This window comes from Poecilia formosa, unplaced genomic scaffold (assembly GCF_000485575.1).
Source record: "Poecilia formosa unplaced genomic scaffold, Poecilia_formosa-5.1.2 Scaffold16, whole genome shotgun sequence".
In the NCBI taxonomy this organism is placed as follows: Eukaryota; Metazoa; Chordata; class Actinopteri; order Cyprinodontiformes; family Poeciliidae; genus Poecilia; species Poecilia formosa.
Genome location: NW_006799955.1, coordinates 769,757 through 791,341, shown reverse-complemented (window position 1 = coordinate 791,341; position 21,585 = coordinate 769,757). Strand labels below are relative to the sequence as shown.

Genomic DNA, 21,585 nt, shown 5'->3' with positions numbered 1-21,585 from the left:
ATCAGCTTGGGGAGAAAGATTTGCTGTGACTCGTAATGCAAGTCTTGCAAAGATATTTTAGTTCAGGGAGCTGCAGAGAAAAACTACCTTCCCTACTGGAGTATATAGGATAGATTGCCTTATTCTGTTGTAGAGAAAATGTTTATTTGATGGTTTAGAATTGAAGCATGACCTTTCACTATCAAATACACTTGCTTTGTTAATTTATTACAAATGAACATTTTATAGTGATTTTGATATATTTGATGATTTTTTTTTCTGATCATAACCCCAACTTATATTTGCAGCACCAATGAGTACCTCAAGTATTCACTCCTCTTTCAATTTCTTTTTTTTATGCTATAACCACAAACTAAATACAATTTATCTGGATGTAACGTGACAGCATGTAGGAAAGAAAACTAGTTTGTAGTTCAAAATTTGAAACAGAAATCTAAAAAGGAATAATTAAAAATCTGGTGTGTATTCTTATTAAGCCCCCTTTTCTCTGATAGTATAACATCCTCTACATTCAATTGCCTTCAGAAGCAAACACCTCATTAGCAAACAGAGTCCACCTGTTTGCATTTTCATCTCNATGCTAAGATTTTAATAGCTGTGTGAGAACAGACAAGCACTTTCAGTTGAAAGAATAGCTGTGCTTTTATTCCCTCCTTTCACAAAGAAATAGGAAGGAAAACATCCATCTCTCCCCTCATTAACACACAGATTCAACTTGTTCTTCTTTAATTATTTGACCCACCTGGCCTGAAGTCTTCCCTCACGGAAACTAATGGCCAATTGAAGCGCCGGTGGGCTGTCATGACACAAAGATGTGCCAACTGCAGCTGTCTTAGAAAGGAGAATAAGGCACTTGGGTGCAAAGATGACTGTCTCTTATCAGCTAGAAATGTACTCATTAGAGAATATTTCTGGTTTTAAAATATGTTATTTTTGCCACCGTCCCGACACCGTGACATTTGAGCCGTCCGCACAAAAAGACGGTGACGGTGCTGCCCCACATAACTGGCAAGATAAGGTTTTTTTTTTTTTTATCAAAAGCAAAGAATTTGTTGAATAATTAACTTGCGCATTAAGCATTTATGCTCGGGAACATGCCTTAGAAGAAGCAATGCACACAGCTTCTGTTGACACACAGATGTTTTATCCCCAGACGAGGTGGAAAAAAATGCCAACATTTTCAAGCATGAGAGCGATTCCGACACTTGTAATTCTGTCAGAGAGAGGACGATTACTTCACCTCAGGCAGGGATGATCTGCTAACTGGACAATAACCAAGAATCAGGCTGAAACGTAATGTTGCCCTGGGGCATGTGGCAGCGGTGAAGCATGAGAGGCGTCAAGAGGAGACTCACAGCACAATGCTTGTGGTTGGGTAGTTATGAATGAATTTATGACATCCCTCCCCCCGCCCCCTTCAGTTTTCTCTATAAAATGCCAAGTTAAAAACAATTCAACTTGGGTTATGTTGTTTTCTGGGTTGTTTCAACATCTGTTTAAGCTCAGCGTTTTATTTTTTAATACTAAAAGGTAGGTTAAAGGGACTAACATTAAATCAAGCAAAGAGTGGTATGAAAACAAGAACTCATAAGCAAATAATATTCATTGGTACATCTTCTATTTCTTCTGTGTTCTTGTAGGAGAGTCTCTCTGTATGTGCCAAGCAACTGCAACTACGCCTCCGCAAAATTCTTTCATTATTTTTAGCTAACTTATTATGAACAAACAATTGTATTTGTAGTGCAAAAATGTTTCCCTATTAAACCCTTTAAATCGTTCTGAAGAACAATTTACTCTTGATTTACTATACCTCTTCTTAAGAAGTACAGTTCCCAATGTAAGCTCACAGTTTCACCAGGTGTTTGGTAATTGTTGCTGCTGCTAGTCTGAAGGAGTTGACTGGCGGATGTGCGGCGGAGAGATGCTCTGTGAGGTGAAAGCTCGGCTGGAGACTGAAGCGCCAAGGAGGAGCTTTGTGAGAGCAAGCGTTTCAACTATTCAGGTTGCCAAGGGAGATTCAAGGATGAAAGAATCAAAGCAACACTCCAGGTATGTTTTTGATGAGAGAATAACATTATATTAAAAAAAAAAGTAAATCTTTCATCCACAATTTAAAAAAACCTATAAGCGCTAGTAAATTTAAAGACTAGTCAAATGAATCAATTGAGTCAATCAACATTGACTCAGCAAGACAGAGACCTGTGGCATGTATGGGAGTGGAGATTTGATTGTGGAGACATTGAGGAACTTACAGAACCAAAGGTTAAACAACCAGAAACCACGGGGGGAACAAAAGCAGAATGCAGTGATGAGCAATGAAACCATGGAGATCAAGTATGTGGGAGGAGTGATAATAGGCAGAGAAACCAGGTGAGAACAGTCAACACAATGCAGAGCAGCTGGAGGAGAAGGCAGGGATCTGAGGGAAGGATGACTAATAGGAGAGGCTGAACGGAAACTTGACAAACTATTTCAGACTTAAAAGTCAGGCTCACTTTTAAGAGTTAGTTCTGTCTTGAAAGTCAGAACCAATTCTGACTTAGAATCAGTGACTTAAAAGTCTAACGCAAAACGCACTTAGAATGAGACACAAGAAAGAACATAAAGTTGTAAATTTTTTTAAATATGATATATTTACTGAATGCTATGATATTGTGAAATTTTATACTTATCCAATCCTTTAGCTAATAGTTGCTACTAAGCTGAAAGATTTTTTTTATTTTTTTTTTATTTTTCTGTTGAAAACTGATAACGCTGAGTGTTTGGTCTAAACTACCCAACACCTGTCCAGACAGCGTCAGCCGAACATCAACCCAGAATTTGGGCTGAAGAAATAACCAAGCAGTCGTTGTGTGTGTAACTTTAGCTGCTACCTCCACAGCTCATACGTGTTTGTGTGGAGTGACTCATTCACGCCTGTGGTCCAAGAAGCCTCTGAAACCCACTCATATTCTGAAAACTGTCAGCTCTCCCACCCCAACCTCTGTATTGATACGTCAGGTTTGCATGCATACAAACTAGGACTAAAAATGACTGAGTCTGTGTGATGGTGGCCCACTAAACCTGAGCTCCTCCAGCCTGAGGCTTCTGCATATTTCCTGTCGTCTGCATCAGTGACAGCCAGTCGGCTCTCCTCCGTCTCACTCTGGGAGGCCAACCTTTTAGCATTTCCAGCGATGTGCCTTGGAAATCTGTTTCCAGGGCAACTGGAGTAGCAAATACTCTCAGAGTGGCTTCTCACTGGTGTGTTCTTTGTTTATACCACACGTATAAGTATCTGTGAGGATGCCTTGAATCATAGCACAAAAGGGCCAAAAGCCAAGACAAATGCATATTTCCATGATGGATGAAATAAAACTACTATAAATTCATTAACTAATTTAAAAATGTATCTGACAAAGGAAAAGAGCTAAATATGAATGAATGAATGAATGAATGAATGAATGAATAAATGAATGAATGAATGAATGAATGAATGAATGAATGAATGAATGAATGAATGAATGAATGAATTGACTTTATGTCAAAATCATATATCTTACATAAGGACTTAAAGATTTTAAGTTTAAAAAGTCAATTATGATAACTCAAACATGTAACATGTTGGTACTATTACAAGATCACTTTATCCTTAAATCTGCCAGAGGTATGAATAATTTTGGTCTTAACTCTGTCTGTGAGGGGTTGGGTGAGATTTCTGTGTGAATTTGCACTGAAGATCTCTCCTGTTATTGTTTTGAGACCCTTAAATGTTTTTGACCGTCAAGTAAGTTGTAATATCACAGAAAGAAAAGACAATCTGATGAAATTATTTGCATCCACTGATGCTACCCAATACAACTTGGCCCAATGTAGAAAAGTTGTTGCCCCTTATAATAAATCACGAATTAACTATAATTGATTGTGAGTGTACATTGCGTGCAGTAAGATACAAGGACATACTTTTCAGTGTTAGCATTTCTGTGTATGGAATTGTTTCTATGACGGTTTTATGTAATGTCCAATATTCTGATCATAAGAATTGTTTGTTTTCATTTGCTGTAAACTGCAACAATCTAACTTAAAGGAAATACATGTGTGCAACGAATCTATATAATCTGAGTTCTACTCGTTGAATTTAATGTTAGTTTTCAATCATTTTCAAGTTTAATGACATAAACCTCGATCAATGTCAGTGTGCGGAGTGAAGATGGGAGTGGGCTCCCAAGTGAAATTCTGTGGAACCTTTCGCAATCTCTGAACACTCCAATATAGGAGTGAAGGAAAAAAAAATGCACGGTTTGTAGAAAACACAGTCAAGGACGGAGTCAGAGCGCGGCCAGTCAATCCTCTGTAACCCCCCTGGGAGCAATAACTCACCATTCAATCTATGCACCTTTGAAATACAAACATAAGTGAAATCGACAGAATCCCCACCCAGAATCGGCAAAAATTCTTATCTTTACTTTGACCTGATATGAAATATTCCCCACAGAAAGACGTTCAGTTCTGATACGCGGATGCGCGCACCAGGAGTTCCCCTTTCAAAGCAATGACACGAGGAGGAGGGGAAAGAAATTCAGCATTTAAAAGTGCAACCGTCAATCACCGTGAAACACACGCTGGAGGCAATTTCCCATATATTCCCGGTGATTACCTCGCTCCGTTATTAGATTTATTCGAACTCAACTCACGTTCGTCACTTTTAAATGCCTTGCGCCTGCGCGTAAAGAATCCGGGAGCTGTCCAAGTGCTGAACTGAAAGAAGAAAAAGAAGAAGGGGGGGGGAAAAAACGAGGCGTTCCTCTCTCATTCCTTGACAGCCCCTCTCACCTGAAAACGGTTTCAATTCATAGATGCCAGCAAGCCTGGAAGCAGGTCGAAGCTTTTTTAGATCTCAATCCACCGCCTGAAGAGGAGCTGCAAGTCGACGCGTCTTGGAGTTAACATAATTTCGACGGTTCTTTTATTTTTATTATTTTTATTTCCTCCTCCCCCCCGACCCTAAGGACTGATGTTTCTCCCAGCCTTTGCTTCTAGCAGTTTGATTTTGTGTGCTGGAGTTTTTCTGTGAAACTGAACTATGATCTTTGGCCGCTTTGAGGAATGTCTCCCGCGTTTCTGCGTGACCCGAGACAGCCCGAACGCCAACGACTTGGTCAGGAGGAGAACGCCGCTGTTCCCGTCTGGATTATGTGTTTGACTGATGTGAACCATATGGAAGAAATAGAATAGAAAAGTGAAGCACATGGGGAAACCACCGGGAATGAAACAATCCTTCTTTAAGGTTTTAGCAGCTATCTTCACATACTTCCTGGAGATGAGCAACTTCAGGTAAGAAATTAGATTTTTTGTTTGTTTGTTTGTTTGTTTGTTTGTTTGTTTGTACTGCGACTGAGTTTTATTATTATTTTTATTTTGAAGTTAAAAAAACGGCGGAATTTGAAATATTTAGACTAATTTATTTTCTTTAACCTAATTTAGCTCAACTATTTGACGAACTAAAAATGATAAAGCACAAAATAATGTTATTTGTTTAATTTGATTTTAAATTTTAAAATCTTTAGAATTGTTTTTTTTTTTTGTTTGTTTGTTTGTTTTGTTTTGTTTCTTTGCTTGGTTGAAAATGAACACTGAATGTTATTTAAGCACCCAATCGTATTAATTGCTGAGCCATCGCTGCAAAATTATTGCTGCTTCCACCTGCACGTTTATGCATCTCTGTGGGATTCTCGTGTTATGAACAGATTAGTCCTGTTTTGGAAGGGAAATCACATCTGATAGCTTAATATACGTCTGTGTGCGGGTGTGTCTGCAACTCACACGTTTTCTGTGAGCGCCTCTGACTCCCAGGCAGCTCCTGGGCTACACCGATAAGGTTTAACACCTGCTTTCTGAGCTGCGACTTCTTTCTGATCAAGTGCTTTTTTTTTTTTTCTTTTCTCCCCTCCCCTTCACCATGTGTGCTTTCCAGAGCTGTGGTCGCCAAAGAGTACGAACCCAGGTCCTCCTCCAACATGTCTCCATCAGACTTTCTGGACTCCTTAATGGGTCGCACGTCCGGGTACGATGCACGAATTAGACCCAATTTCAAAGGTTTGTCCGCAACCAAATGAGTCTCACCACACACGCACGCAAACACACACACATTTCACTTCCCACATTTTGAGAACTATAAATAGCCACAGAAATGCCACTGTAAGTGTAAACACTAATCTTTTTAACCAGTTGCGTACTGGATTCTATCTGTTGCCAAGGAACTGGGCTTCAAGCAACTCGGAGGCAACAATCAATCACTTCAATTAACAGTAACAGCGAGGACCCTGCTTAGATTTAATCACAGTCCACACTGTGCCACTCAATGATGGTTTTCTTATCTGAAAGCTGTCTAAAATTCAATATCCACCTTTATTAAATGTGAGATCAGAATCGGGAGCTGGAAATATCCCAGCAACACAGAAATAAGACACGTTCTCACTTCAGACAGGGATGCCGGCTAGACGATTGATGGTGCCCCAGTGGCTAGACTGCAGGCTCTGCTGCTGTTGTTGCTTTGATGCTGAGGACACACACACAGCTTCTGTCATTGGAATGGTTTTGAGTGAGCAAAGGTTTCGCTTATGGGGGGCTAAGGCCCACTCTTAGCTTCTGGGGTCACCTGGGATGTTGTTTGTTACAGTCCATGGACTCCAGTAGGTAAAGCAGCTTGAAAATACAGGACGGGGAAAAGCACAACGATCCATTGTCTGTACCTCGGTTTTCTTGCAAGGTCACAGGGGACTGGTGTTTATCTCCGGCAGTCATAGGGCAAGAGGTGGTGTAGACACGGTCACCAGCCCTTCACAGGGTCACAACAATATAGAATACATTTTTCTTGGAATTTTTACATCACAGACAAACATATAGTAGCACATTATTGAGGTGGAACTAAAATTAAACAATCCACATAGTGTAGTCCTCTTTAAAATAATAATAATAATAATAATTTTAATCCAATGCTACTTAATACAATTCAGTTCCACCGACTATCTATAGTAAATAGAGTCCACCTGCAGGCAATTTAATCTCAGCATGGATGCAGCTGTTTTGTGAAGATCTCAGAGGTTATGCAGAGAACATCTGTGAGCAACCAGCATCACAAAGAACAAGGAATATATCCGACTGCTCAGGGATAAAACTGTGAAGAAGTTCACAGCTGCAAGCTTTAAGAGTTACAATGGACTGGTTTAAATAAAAACTTTTTAATATGGCTGCTCAAAGTCCAGATTTACTTCCAATAGAGAATCTCTTAAAATTTGTTGATAACACGAACTGAGCCTTAGCTATTATGCTCTGAATATGGTGGAAACATGTTCAGATCTGTTGGTGGTACAACCGAACATATACAGTTGTAAATGCAGTGAAAGTTGGTCTTGTCAAGTAATAACTCAGTTTTAGCTAAGCACTCACTAAACGATATCACACTTTTCAGATGTAAACTTGTTTGTTTTTCTTCCTGACTATTATCCACTGCACTGTGTTTGTGTATGACATAAACTCTGAATAAAAAGAGTCAAAGTTTTTAACTGAAACAAAAACAACAACAAAAAAATGTGAAAGAAGGTATGAATATTTAATTCCTGTATGCCATATATTCTTTGTCTCTTAGGGGAATCTGGCACATGTCAAGATTTCTGTGACACATATGAGATGATAAGAAGAATTGTTATATTTTTAGATAGTACTGATACATAAAACATCGATTTTTGCTGATTTAACCTGGTTGTTTTAATGCTAGAGGTGAGAGCGGGGTCCTCTCTCTGTATTAAACACATAGAGCTTCACATGTTGCAGTCAGAAAACAAGCGCATACACATTAAGCCGCTGTGCTGTAAACAGTTAGTTTTTGCTCATGAACCTGCCAGACGTACTTTGAAGAGTGTCGAACCGTGTTTCTAAAGAGGCTGACCTAGATTTCCAATGCCGAGTTTGTTATGAGGAGCTGCTGCCAGTTACCTCTTTCTGCTGTAAAAATGTGGAAACTTGACAACAAACAGAGGCAAATATTAATACAGAGAGCCATGAAATATTGATGTGGAAAACACAGGGGAAAGGCAGTAGGAAGAGCTTACAACTTCACTTATCAGCTTGGGGAGAAAGATTTGCTGTGACTCGTAATGCAAGTCTTGCAAAGATATTTTAGTTCAGGGAGCTGCAGAGAAAACCTACCTTCCCTATTGGAGCATATAGGATAGATTTCCTTATTCTGTTGTAGGGAAAATGTTTATTTGATGGTTTAGAATTGAAGCATGACCTTTCACTATCAAATACATTTGCTTTGTTAATTTATTACAAATGAACATTTTATAGTGATTTTGATATATTTGATGATTTTTTTTTCTGATCATAACCCCAACTTATATTTGCAGCACCAATGAGTACCTCAAGTATTCACTCCTCTTTCAATTTCATTTTTTTTATGCTATAACCACAAACTAAATACAATTTATCTGGATGTAACGTGACAGCATGTAGGAAAGAAAACTAGTTTGTAGTTCAAAATTTGAAACAGAAATCTAAAAAAGAATAATTAAAAATCTGGTGTGTATTCTTATTAAGCCCCCTTTTCTCTGATAGTATAACATCCTCTACATTCAATTGCCTTCAGAAGCAAACACCTCATTAGCAAACAGAGTCCACCTGTTTGCATTTTCATCTCCACTTGTTGGACAGGCCCATCAAGTGAAGCATTATTCAGAGAAGCAGCCACGTGATCCACTGTAATTGTGGAGGAGCTGCAGAGATCCACAGCTCAGGTGGGAAATTCTGTCAACAAGGCAGCTGCTAATCATGCCCTCAGCAAATCTGGGCCTGACGGAGGACAGGCGAGAAGAAAGGCGTTGTTTAAAGAAAGTCCTTAGAAGTCCCTTTAAGGTTTTATTTTTTTTTTCTTTTTTTTTTTTTACAAGTCAATAAAGTGGACAAAGCAAATGTTTGGAAGAGGGTTTTGCTTGTGAGGTGAGACCAACACTGAACTCTGTGGCATACATGCATGCGTGATACAAACCTGTCTACCACTTCAAAGAGGTGGTATTGTGCTTTCATAGAAACATTAATTGGACAACCATGTATCAATTTCCTTTCACGGCACATCTATGTATCGACCCATTACGTAAAATCTCAACAGAATACACTGATGTTTGTGGTTATAGTGTGACAAAATGTGATAAGGGTGTGAATACTTCTGCAAGCCTCTGTATGATATAAGAACAGCTTCTTTTTCGTGTCCATGGAAATTTTGCTGCTCAGATAATTCATTCCTCAGCTGACGCACCACTCTGTGTGTTTGCATGTCTTTGACTCTGTGTGCATGAATCCTCTATTCAATGTGTTACCGACAAATTACCCCTGAAGGATTACCTCCATTAGACATCATTTCAAACATCATTAAGCCAATGCTAATAACCAAACATAACGTTAAGTTTCATTTTAATTGCTCTTGTCAAGCATTGAGCCCAAAAAGCAGATGCAGCAGTTTCACATACAACTCTTGCCACCGCAACGGATGACATACAGAAGCCTGCTTGTTGTATTGATGCATGTTTGAATACACGGCAAAGCAGCAGCCCGAAATTCACTCTCACCTCAAAGGCCCTGCTTAAACATGTGGTTAAAGGTTTTGTTTCCCCCTGTCATGTCATTGTCATTCCATTTCACAGGTCCTCCTGTAAACGTTACATGCAATATTTTTATCAACAGCTTCGGCTCTGTCACAGAGACGACGATGGTGAGTTCTTCTGGATTTTATATTGACGTCTTCCCTGTCCGATTTGTGAATGTGTTATTTATTCCTCAACCTGCAGGTCCACCAGTTAATGTTACCTGCAACATATTTATCAACAGCTTTGGTTCAATAGCAGAAACTACTATGGTGAGTGGCGTGTTGTGCAAAGCCCTGACCTCTTCTCTGGAATCCAGATTTAATCATTATGTTTTTGCCCAGCTATGTTTTTGTTTCCTACTTTAATTCATGCATCTTTTATGATCATCACTGACTCAATTGGCGGGTTAAGTATTGATTTCTGTCCCCATGTGGCCCTTTGTAAACATGTTTGCTCATGTCTGAACTCCAACAAACTCAAACAAGTAATTTAGTTTGAACGTAATCAATAAGTAGCAGCAGGAGGTAGAGGGAATGTTAAACTTCGTACTGAAGCATCCATTTGTCAAATGGGGAGGAACAAAAAACATAGCATCTATGAGAACATGCAAACTAATCAAGATCAAAGGACACATAATGAGAGATAATAACCACTTAGATAATAAATGGAAAATGTTAATTTGTGCAGGGAGCGGGAAGATGCGCAACTGCCAGGGAATTACACAGCCTCAGACAGGCATGGCAAATACTTGGAACCGCCAATATGCTGATGAAATGTCAAACAACATAAGGGCTTTTCATCATCATGACATATCAATTACTCTGAGCAACTGAGCTTTCTGACAGTTCATACTGTAGTATCAGAGCTCCACTCATCCAGCTGTACTAATCCATCATTTATTTACCTTCTACAAATGCTAATTCTGACAAGAAACCAATGGGAAAAGGTCAGCTTAGGTCAAATTGTAACACTATCTGATCAAGAGACGACATGTTTGGATGATTAAGACTCTATGGGCACCTCGATGATGGATGTTCTGATGCAAAACATGTTTTTAGAGTTATGCTCACTCACCGACCTTTCCGTTAATCGTCCAGTGTTGTGTTGCGACGTTGCAAAACTGTGTTTGATGAGAGGAAAATAGTGTAAGTTTCGAAGCTTCACTAAATTAAAATGTGTGCTTGTTAATGTGGAAATTATTTTATGATTTATTTTGTTGCTTGATGATGAATGATAAATGATGACATATCTGCCAACTTTGCATGAATCTTATGATAATATTGAGCTTTCAGTGCAATGTTTAATCTGTTCTTTATTCTGACTGGGATCATTATCCATGGGTTCACAAGTTGAATTTATTGAGGGCTTTGTCTAAGCCATATATGGTAGACTGAAACATAAAAACACACTGCTGTTAATATCTGGTAAATTATTGCCCCTCAACAACATGAGTATTGTTGTCATCAACAAGTTGTATAATTTTATCAGTATCTTTCAATATTCTTGAAGATTAAACTGCAGTCAGGCGGACCGGTCTTTCTAGTAGAAATGGTGAACCTAATTTATTTCGGTTGATATTGTGGCACAGAATAAGGTTTTAAGCATCGTCTGCAAATTGTTAAAAAGATTGAAGTTCTGTTCTCTCCTCAAATATATTGCTAGTCCTTTTTACAAACATCTGTTTGTTTGGGACCATTGTCTTGTTAGAATATCTCCTGATGTCCAAAGTTCAACCAACTGGCTGTTCATTTAAAGTCTAGTTGAGGAATCTGGAGATAATTTTCCTTCTTTCCTATTCCATTCACTTTGAATGATGAACTAGTTCCACTGGTTTCAGTCAGCCTCTCATTTGACCCAAAAATTGTTGTTTTTTTTCCGGAACGCATCTGTTTTGTCCACGATGGCATAAAACATTTGAGCCTTTTTGATTCATGAGCTATTCCACAACACCTCAAACAAATTTGTTTCATATTTGGGTAATTTTTTCGACTTGATTCAGCTTGGTACATCCAAATGACATATCCAAATTACAAACAGCTTCCAAAAAGAATTTCTAAATTTCCAATTTTCCTTCATAATTAAGCTACCCCTTCCGTAGATTTTCCATTTGTTATTTTCATTGGAGTAACCAGTATTTTTTACCGTACCAGTGAGGAAATATCTGCGGCTTCCGACCGTGGTCGCTAACTAAATAAAGGATTCAGTGAATGCACATAAATATATTTTAAAATATTTAACCTGGGTAGATTAGAGAAAATGACTTGTAAATCTAAACTTGTGAACCCAAACATCATGTTTCACAGGAATGATTCCACCCTGGAAAATGATCCAAATAGATCATTTTCTATTATAGTATGTAAACTTTCAAACAATATATTGATGTGTGCTTTGAGTATTTGTACATTTTAAATTAAGCTCCCCAGTTTGTGATGTAAATGTGGACAGAGTGTGTTAATCTACATATTACATAGCTTAAGTGATGCATAACCTTTGGTGTAATTTCCTGCTTTCTTGATAAATTGCCTTATTTATCAGCGATAGAAACATATTTTCATGCATCTGAAAATAGAATTACTGTAACTATTATTAAGTTATTATCGTTATTATCATTTTCTAAATGAAAAAGAGGCACATTAAAACAAGATAATGTGCGACTGGTATTACCATCGCCAGCATGCATTTCTCTCAGCACCAAATTGCTCCGCAGCAAATATGCAAAGCTGCTTGTGGTCTCTGCAGGATTACAGAGTGAACATCTTCCTGAGGCAGAAGTGGAATGACCCACGGCTGGCGTATAGTAAATACCCAGACTCCTCGCTCGACCTGGACCCTTCCATGCTGGACTCCATATGGAAGCCAGATCTTTTCTTTGCCAACGAGAAGGGGGCCAACTTCCACGACGTCACCACGGACAACAAGCTGCTGCGCATCTTCAAGGATGGAAATGTGCTTTACAGCATCAGGTGAAGTTGAGCAATTTTAAATATCAGAGCTGTAAAAAGGTATTCTGCATCGCTTTACACATGTACACACACACACACTTTGACTTTTCATATTTTGCTGTGTTTACACTTCAATGAGTTTTATTTGGATTTTATGTGATAAATCAACCAACTCAAGACTTGAGGCTGGAGAATAGCTCAGTCAACATCCAAATAATGTGCGGCAAGACATAAACACTGATGTTCACAGACTCTCTCTATGAACTTTGAAAGGCTGGAGTTATTTTGCAAAGGAAGATGCTTCTGAATGCTGGTGACGATATAAACTTGCAAGTTGAACTGATCGGAAAGCTGGATGTAGAGAGGGAGTCTAAATGTAAATACAAAAAATATATATTTTTGATTTGTATTTATGAAAAACATAGAAGTCATTATACATGTTCCTTCCATTGCACATTTATAATACACTTAATGTGGGCAATCATAATCATAAAATACCAACAGATAGTGTTGAAGTTTGTAGTTTGAATGTAACAAAATGTGGAAAAGTTTAAAGGATGTGAAAACCTGCAAGTCACATGCAGCCTTCTCTACCTTAGAACAGAATCTACTGAGTTAAAGTATATAGCTGTTTTATTCAGATATTATTACATATTTCTGCATATTTTAACCTCTCCCAAGAGCTGATGAACTGTTAGCAGTTACAACTAATTTAAGTTTTAGCTGGAGTTTCAGAGTTCTGAGTGAAATAATGAACGATCCAATCCCTTATAAACCCAAACCTCCACAGCGTGCATTCCACCAGAAGACATTCAGTTACTGCTTTTCTTGAATGTCCTCAGACTTCAAAGACTCTAGATGTAAAGCATGTCATTTTAAATTGATCTTATCTGTTATGTTCACTTCTTTGAAATACTCTAATATGTTGAACATCAGTGGATTTCTAAGGCTGTTTTTATTCATATTATTCTTTCATTGAAAAGAGCTCAGATTGAAAAAGGCAAGCTCATCTCAGGGGCTTTGGATGGAAATCTAAAAGAAAAGAAAGAAGTTTTTTTTTTTTTCCCTTTATTTTCTCCTCTATGCACAGCATAGCTTAGAGACTACACTGTGTGTGTGTGACATTTATAGGGTCTTCTCGGCTTTAACTGTAAACATAGTCCAGGTACAAGACTTGAAAACAGGTTACCTCTTATTTCAATACAACCTCTGTCACGTGCACCATTCAATTTCTTTCAGCAGAGATGCAATGGAACATAGATCAATTTTGAGTCCATTTGGCGAGCAGCTCAGGGCTGAGTGGTGCACAGGTGCAGCGGTAGAGTAGGTGAATGAGAGAAATGAAAGGTGGTTAACCACACTCTTCAGTCTGGTGGGGCGGGGAGAAATGACAGAGCGGGCAGACTGCCGACCACAATGCATCACTGAAACAATAAGTTGCAGTAATGAAAGTGTGATGGGAACCCGTCGAAGGGAATCCTACGAGATACAACGGAGGTTCTCACCAGACCCAATACAGAGATTGCAAAAAAAAAAAGTGTACGGACAGTAACGTGATTCTTCAATCTATTGTCAAATCATGTGTTGAGGCCCCAGTTCAAGGTTTCATAAACATATTGGGCCGGACCCGCCTTGTTTTATAATACGTCCTTCTCTTATATCACAGGCTGACTCTCATTCTGTCCTGTCCGATGGATCTGAAAAACTTTCCCATGGACGTTCAAACTTGTACGATGCAGCTGGAAAGTTGTGAGCATTTGATGTTTCTCTTATGTTTTTTTTTTGTTTGTTTTCTGGACTCTTCTGATGGATAATCTGCTCTTTATCTATACTCCTCCCATCATTTATTACCTTCAGTTGGCTACACCATGAATGACCTAATTTTTGAGTGGCTGGAGAACGGCGCAGTGCAGGTGTCAGAGGGACTCACCCTGCCTCAGTTCATTATGAAGGAGGAGAAAGAGCTGGGCTACTGCACTAAGCATTACAACACTGGTCAGAAAACAACTAAGTACACTCTGTCTAATTAACCTAGCCTCTCTGAATTGCATTTGTCTAATCGAATTACATTTGTTCCCACGCTGCAGGTAAATTCACCTGCATCGAAGTTAAATTTCACCTGGAACGACAGATGGGCTACTACCTGATCCAGATGTACATTCCGTCACTTCTCATTGTCATCCTCTCATGGGTGTCTTTTTGGATAAATATGGATGCTGCTCCTGCAAGAGTTGCATTGGGCATCACCACTGTGCTTACGATGACCACTCAAAGCTCTGGCTCTCGAGCTTCTCTTCCAAAGGTACAATTATATTTTTCTCTCTGACCATAACAAGTAATATGCAGGATGGCAGATCTTTTATTTTAGTGCAAAGTGTCACTCAGAGGTACATAAATGTTTCCAGCAGAACATCTGGCTGTAGTACATCGTCTTCCTTTCATACTCCTAAAACTCCTTACCTTGTATTTAGATCCATTCATCTCAAGAAAAGCATCCCCGTAGCATGATACTGCCATCACTATGTTTCATGGTGGGGATAATGTGTTCAAGTTAATGGACAGTGTTTACGTTTCGACACATTTAAGGCCGAAAGGTTGCGTTTGGATGTCTTTCGACTAGCGCACGTTCTACTTGCTTGCTGTTCTCCCTATGTGGCTTGTGGCAGAGGCGGACTTCTTGCTTTATTTTTACCACTTCTCTGCAAAAGCCAATTTTGTGCACTTCACAAGCGATAGTTGTATATGAACTGATTTCTAACCCCCACACTTGCCCCTCTGAGGATCTTTGCAGCTCTTCTAGAGTTGGCCTCTTGATTGCTTGTCTGATTATCTCCTCTCCTTGTCTGACTTGTCAATAGAAGAAGCTGAATACATAGTCTCGTGGAAAGATTTGAACACATCATGAAATAATGGTTTGTCTAAAAGGAGAGAGAAGGAGAATTGAAGAAGTGAAAGTCTAATTTGTACCCTCAGTGCATGTGCTTAAAAAATAATTGAAGATTATTGATGGTTAGATCGCTGAAAAGTCAAAGTAATGTGACAGTCATGGTCGTGATAAGCATATGGAAACCTTTCCAGGGTGTTTATGTCACTGAATTTTATCAATCAAGCAACACTTATGTTTTATGAGTGTTCTGATTTTACAAAAAATATGTGAGTAAGTAAACATTTTTTATATAGTATCTTTCAACACAAACCTCACAAAAGGCTTCAACAAAAAAAAAAGCATGGAGTTGCTGCATGTGAACTTAAGTCTGTCATGAATAGATGAGTTGCACTCATCACATTTTGTCTTTATTTTAAGTGAATGTTGATGGCACTTAAAACTATGGCAGCAATGTTTCAGAAGAGAAGCTCTCACTCAACTCAAACACAAACACAAATACAACCACAATGACACAATAAAATAACAAATAAATGTATATTGTATTCAAATGACACGGCTGTCGTTAATCAGAAGCAAGACTACAATGATTGTACTCCTCATTCAATGTACCCTGAAGTCAACATCACAATTGGTTTTGCATGATTGTCACAGAGACCATGTATGCATTACAAACAGCACAGCAACACTGCAAACGCCTATTTTCAATTATGGAAAACAGGCAACACACTCACTGTGAAGAGTCCTCTGGCACACTGAGTTGGATCTCAGCGATCAATCAATCTCATCATTATCAAAGGCTACAGTCGGCGTCATGAAAGACACAGAAAACACAGACGTGCTGATAAATATTTCAAGAGGAGCTTTTGAGAGCTTTGACTCGTGGAAACAATAACTCAGTGTGCCTTTAAGGGTCCTCGGATTTCTGAGTTGCTTTCTGAACAAGCCGTTTGGTGTGATGCACAGGCGAGGTCTCAGGGATGGGAAGGAAAAACTGCAAACTTCATGCTCGACTTTCCAAAAATTACAGATCAAAACCAGCATTAGAGGTATAACTGATTATTTTTCTATTGTTATGTGCCAGTCTAACAGTGACATTAACAGCAACCAGGCAACACTTCCAAGCAAACACTTTTGATATCTGCACTTACTTATTTTTATTTGAATGACACATTTAGCCAACAAAATGTGTAATAAACTTTGCAGCGCATGAAGTGAATAAATATAGGAAACTCTGATTTAAGTTTCATAGCTGGATCACATTTTAAAGTGAAATCAAAAATTCATACTGCATTTGATTTGAGAGTCGATGCTGTCACCTTGTTGGGACTAACAAAGAAATTCTGTTTTGTCTCTCAGGTCTCGTACGTGAAAGCCATTGATATCTGGATGGCTGTGTGTCTGCTCTTTGTATTTGCTGCATTGCTAGAATATGCTGGGGTTAATTTTGTCTCCAGGCAACAGAAAGAGTTCCTCCGCCTGAGGCGAAGACAAAGAAGGAATCACAAGGTAAGGTTTCAAAGATTTCACAAGGCTGCTGTTTGCATAGGACACTTTTAGAGAGCACACCAGTGTGACTTTGTGGCTCAGTTTTCTTTTCCATCTACATACCGAAATCACCTTCAAAAAGTAAGAAAAAGTATATTGAAAGCAGGTGCAACACGACCGCAGGATTTGTATGTGCACCTGAAAGAGCAGGCCAATCCCATTTAGCTACAAAAAGAAGAGGTCTATGTAGCACAAAAAGGTACAAATTTACCAGACAATATACCAACAACCAGGTTAGCACCCTGGCTCTACATGGAAATTAATGGCCCAAAAATGTGACGTATGTGCAGATCAGACCTTTTGAATAAATCACAAAAGCACCTTGTTTATTTTAAAAACATAATCCTTGAATAAGGCTACACATTTGTTAGTCTAATTAGCAGTTTATCTTCAAGCCTATCACTCTAATCTGAAGTTTGTAACTTAAGATATCAGTTTTAGCTTTAGTTCAGTTAGCACAACCAACTTTAGATCTGGCATCCTTCTTTATTTGGCTTTTTCTGTGAAATATTTCATATTATTGGAATTAATGCATACATTTTGATTTTTCCAGATACAGAGTTTTTCACCTGAGAATATTTTTAGAATTCTGTGACAAAAAATGTATCAGAAATTATTTGCGTTAATACATCTTGAGTAAATTGTGCTTGAAATTGAATGTTTTTCTTTGTGAAGTAAATAAAAAGCGATTTGCAAGGTTAGGTAAAGGTTGAGCAATAGGGGGCGCTAATAACAGGAAATAAATATAAGCAAAAGCAACATCAAACTTTTAGAGTTAGAAAGTTGGAAACTTCTAAGCCTCAGACATTTTAAAGAACTTACTGCAAAATAAACTTAAACTGACTTTAGTTTAGCTAAGAATTATTTAAACACGTAGTGGCACTCCTATACCAGAGAGGTTATGACATTCAGCCCAAGATAGCTAGACATTATTAAGCATAAATAAGAGTTATGTCAAAGTTTACTTTGCTGTAATGAAGCATTACTGTGAACTCTATACCCTTATACACCCCTATGCCACATTCAAAACTCGATAAGTAAGTGATAAATTAAAATCAGTGTATTTATTGGGTGTCTAGTTCACACAGACGTTCAAATATTAATCAAAATGACATCATAAAACTTTTAATTTCTCTATGAAAGAGGGTTGTAAAGTAAACACTGAGCATATGCAATTACTAGAAAGCTACTGACATGCCCTTCAGCGTCCATTCTGCACTTTAGTACAACTGTAGAAAGTTGCAGGTAAATGTGAAATGGGAGATGCGTTGCACTAATATTGTTTGGTTGAAATTAAGATTCAACCCCTGCAGCAGTCATACCATTGCTTTTTCATTAAAGTGCATCTGGTTATCCTGTGAATTCTAATTAATTTAGAAGAGTTTGTAATATCTTGTGATTAACATTCATGTATAATCACTGTATTACAGAAATGCGTGCCTCTGGCCACTGAAACGCAAAGCGCGACACTTGAGCCGTACATACAGCCATCATCCACATATTCCCTTGTTTTTCAGGAGGATGAAGGCCGCTTTAATTTAACTGGGTACAACATGAGCCAGTGCATGCCAACAAAGGATGGCTCGGCTGTTAAGAATGCGGTTCCCGCCACGAACCCCCAGCCTTCAACTCCAAAGGACATAGACGCTATGAGGAAAAAGTTTGTGGACAGAGCCAAGCGGATAGACACAATCTCCAGGGCGGCCTTCCCGCTGGCTTTTCTGATCTTCAACGTCTTCTACTGGATCACATATAAGATCATCCGACACGAAGACGTTCACAAACAGTAATGGCTTAACCCTCTGCTGATAACGTTTTATCTTCCCATTTCTCAAATTGAGAAATGCTCGGGAAACCGTGTGCCGAGAGGCACCACGGCGACAATGGAGACGCTTTTTCAGGGATAATGTACAATGTTCATGCGTCATAAAGATCAAATACTATTGTATCTGGTGAGGTGAAGGTTCTTGAAAAATAAGATGCTTTGTTTGTTCTTGTACTGCTCCATAATATCTGATGCAGACTTAGTTCGCTGCTGGAGAAGATGGACCAAAACCCCCTTGAATCCCCCAGCCCAGGCATCTCTACAACGAAGGAAACATTCCATGGGTTTGTGACTGTAGCTAGCTTAGATCTTCAAAGACTTTTTTGATGCAAAATTTCTTATCGAGGATGTTCAAACTGTTTTATAGTGTAGTATTGTTTTTTGGCACTTCTTCCTCTCTGTCTAAAATAAGTTCTAAGCAAGCAGAGCATGTATAGATGTATTAAATATTAAGGAGCTGCACGTCTCAGGTACGGCTGTGAAGGAAGGAGATGGAAATCTGGGGAAGGAGCCTGGAGATTCCATTTTTATGAAATACCTGAAGCCTTAGATATTTGATTTGGTTTGGATGAAGTGCTATGCTCTTGTATTTTTTTTCCACGCTTCTATCTAACAAGTATTCACGGATAACTGATGTCACACAAAGTTGTGAATTTTGTTCACGTGTTTTTAATTTCTGCCTTCCATTTTTGAAGTGATTTATTAAATAAGCTGTCACAGGCTGACTTTTAAACAAATGTATAACTGGGCAAGCAAACTCTGATTGTACATTATTCTGTGTTGTCATATGCATATTTATTTATACCCCAGGTAATTACTCCAGGTATATTTCGTACTCTGTTTTGTAGATTTAGCTAAATGAAATATTTATTGTAATGACTCAAAGGTTATGTTTATAAAATTGATATCTTTGTGTAAACTTATTCAGCTTCCACTGCAGACTATTTCCTTCACTTTGAGTATTCATGGATGCAATCAGCAGTGAAGAACAAGTCTTCATTCAACATTCATAGTACAGAGCAGCTAATGGCAATTGCACTCCTGGGAAATATCTTTTCTTAAACGCTATTCATGAAGAAATACGATTTACTGGCTTGTATATCAATAAAACTGACTGTGCATCATGTTTACCTTATCCTCTCCTGAAATGTATAAGAAAGTACTAGAGTAGTTCAAAATTTTGAACATGAGGTTCTGTTAAATGTGGCCAGTTGGTAGCACTGTTGCCTTGTAACAAGAAGGTCCTGTTTGAATCCCGACCTTGGATCTTTGTGCATGGGGTTTGCATGTTCTCCCCATGCATGCATGGGTTCTCTCTGGGTACTCCAGCTTCCTATCTCAGTCTAAAAACATTATTTTTAGGTCAGTTGCCCTTAAGTATGAAAGTGGATCAAAGTGACCCTGATAGTAGTTGCTATTTGTTGCAGACATATACCATATTTTCTTACAGAAGACTATGACAAGAATATAGAAAATCACTGTAAATCAACAGTTGGCAAAGTGGGTGCAGAAAGTACAATTTGATGTAGTGTTGATATTAAACATCCATCGATAGATTTTCCCATTTTGTTCTCGAAAAGTCAATTACAAAGCAATCAAAAATTAAAAAGTACAAAGTATCAAGGCAAAAATCGCCAACATACTCAGAGCATGTACAGTCAGTGGGAGAAATAATTATTTGATCCCCTGCTGAATCTGAAAGTTCCTTACAATTAAATTAACTATGTCTATTTATAAAGGAAGATCAGTAGAGATGGACTTTCTCCTATCCTAGTCCATTTCAGTGTAAATAACTGCCCAAAGCAAACAGCAAACATTCACTTAAAAAAATGTTAACATAAACGGTCATAAGTGTAGAGACTGGAGTTGTTTTAACCCTTAGGAGTCAGTGTTCTAAATGGCCGTTTTTGACTAATTTTGATTTTATCTTTATATTTCTTAAGATGGTAGAACTTTAGTCAGTTTAGTCTGTTGTTTCCAGCCTGTAGGGGCCAAATGAAAATGCTGGGAGATTTATACGGCATGTGAATTATTAACTACTAAACTTTAAAAATTACAAACAAGTTTAGTAATTATTAATGTTTGGTCATAAAGGCAAGGTAGAGAATCATGTCATGGAATATGGGAAAGGCTTTCCTCTCTTCTCCGGGCCAATAAGTCAGGGTGACGATGTGAGTGATGGATCACTGGGTGGCCTCGGGTGATGAAGATGCGATCTGACAGCGGGTATCCAAAGAACGTGTGACGATAATGGACTTCACACTGCAGTTTAAAGATTCTGTCACTTTGTGTTTGACTGCTGCCTGACTGGCAAATCGAGAAGAGTAAACAATGGAGAAATGCCCTCAATGATTCATATTACCCATACCATGTGTTCAGAAAAGGCGTTTGCTCAATCTGAAGGGTGTGGAATAATTCAACTGAGACTCATAAATGTGGTGAATTACTAAACAAAGAGTAAATATGCATCGTGCTTGCAAAAGTAGTAACACCCTTCGAATTGCTTTACATTTCATCTCATTGTAGGACAAGCCAAACAACAATCCAGACGTACACTAGCACCTCAGAGCAATGTAGAGAAACAAATTAACCCAGCAGTCATGATTTTGGACTGTGAAGTCAGAGTACCTGGAGAGCATTACATCAAATCCCAATATAGTATATCAAATTGGTTGATTGTGAAAAAGGAGCATGAATACTTTTGCAAGGCACTGTACAAGGATGAAAGCGTTGCATCAATTCAATATGAGACATATTGAATTGGGT

The 21,585-nt window shown here is 38.4% G+C and overlaps 1 protein-coding gene and 1 long non-coding RNA gene across 7 annotated transcripts; one reads left to right on the top strand and one right to left on the bottom strand.

The window, feature by feature from the left end:
• Nucleotides 1-336: 336 nt before the first annotated feature.
• LOC107835623 (uncharacterized) lies at nucleotides 337-9,684 on the bottom strand. Its single transcript, XR_001661431.1, has 2 exons — nucleotides 8,659-9,684; nucleotides 337-557 (listed from the first exon to the last, which is right to left on the bottom strand). It is a non-coding gene; the product is annotated as an uncharacterized LOC107835623 (long non-coding RNA).
• Nucleotides 4,548-19,945, top strand: LOC103134228 (glycine receptor subunit alpha-2-like). 6 transcript variants are annotated; one of them, XM_016668574.1, is made up of 9 exons: nucleotides 4,548-5,313; nucleotides 5,954-6,075; nucleotides 9,678-9,889; nucleotides 12,360-12,583; nucleotides 14,229-14,311; nucleotides 14,420-14,557; nucleotides 14,650-14,864; nucleotides 16,806-16,955; nucleotides 18,512-19,945. In XM_016668574.1, exons 1-9 carry the CDS (start codon nucleotides 5,228-5,230, stop codon nucleotides 18,782-18,784), a joined length of 1,503 nt encoding a protein of 500 aa, XP_016524060.1. In that variant the 5' UTR covers nucleotides 4,548-5,227; the 3' UTR covers nucleotides 18,785-19,945. The 6 variants fall into 6 exon arrangements, with proteins under 6 accessions (XP_016524060.1, XP_007546438.1, XP_016524061.1 ...); XM_007546376.2 differs by having other exon boundaries at nucleotides 4,550-5,313; nucleotides 9,822-9,889; XM_016668575.1 differs by having other exon boundaries at nucleotides 4,550-5,313; nucleotides 9,678-9,745.
• The last annotated feature ends 1,640 nt before the right edge of the window (nucleotides 19,946-21,585 follow it).

Bases quoted from the DNA above. Each gene is read 5' to 3' on its own strand.
- LOC103134228 (XM_016668574.1), top strand. From the start codon at position 5,228: ATGGGGAAACCACCGGGAATGAAACAATCCTTCTTTAAGGTTTTAGCA. The intron at 14,312-14,419 runs GTGAGCATTTGA...TATTACCTTCAG, and splicing joins TACGATGCAGCTGGAAAGTT to TTGGCTACACCATGAATGAC. The intron at 14,865-16,805 runs GTACAATTATAT...TTTGTCTCTCAG, and splicing joins CTCGAGCTTCTCTTCCAAAG to GTCTCGTACGTGAAAGCCAT.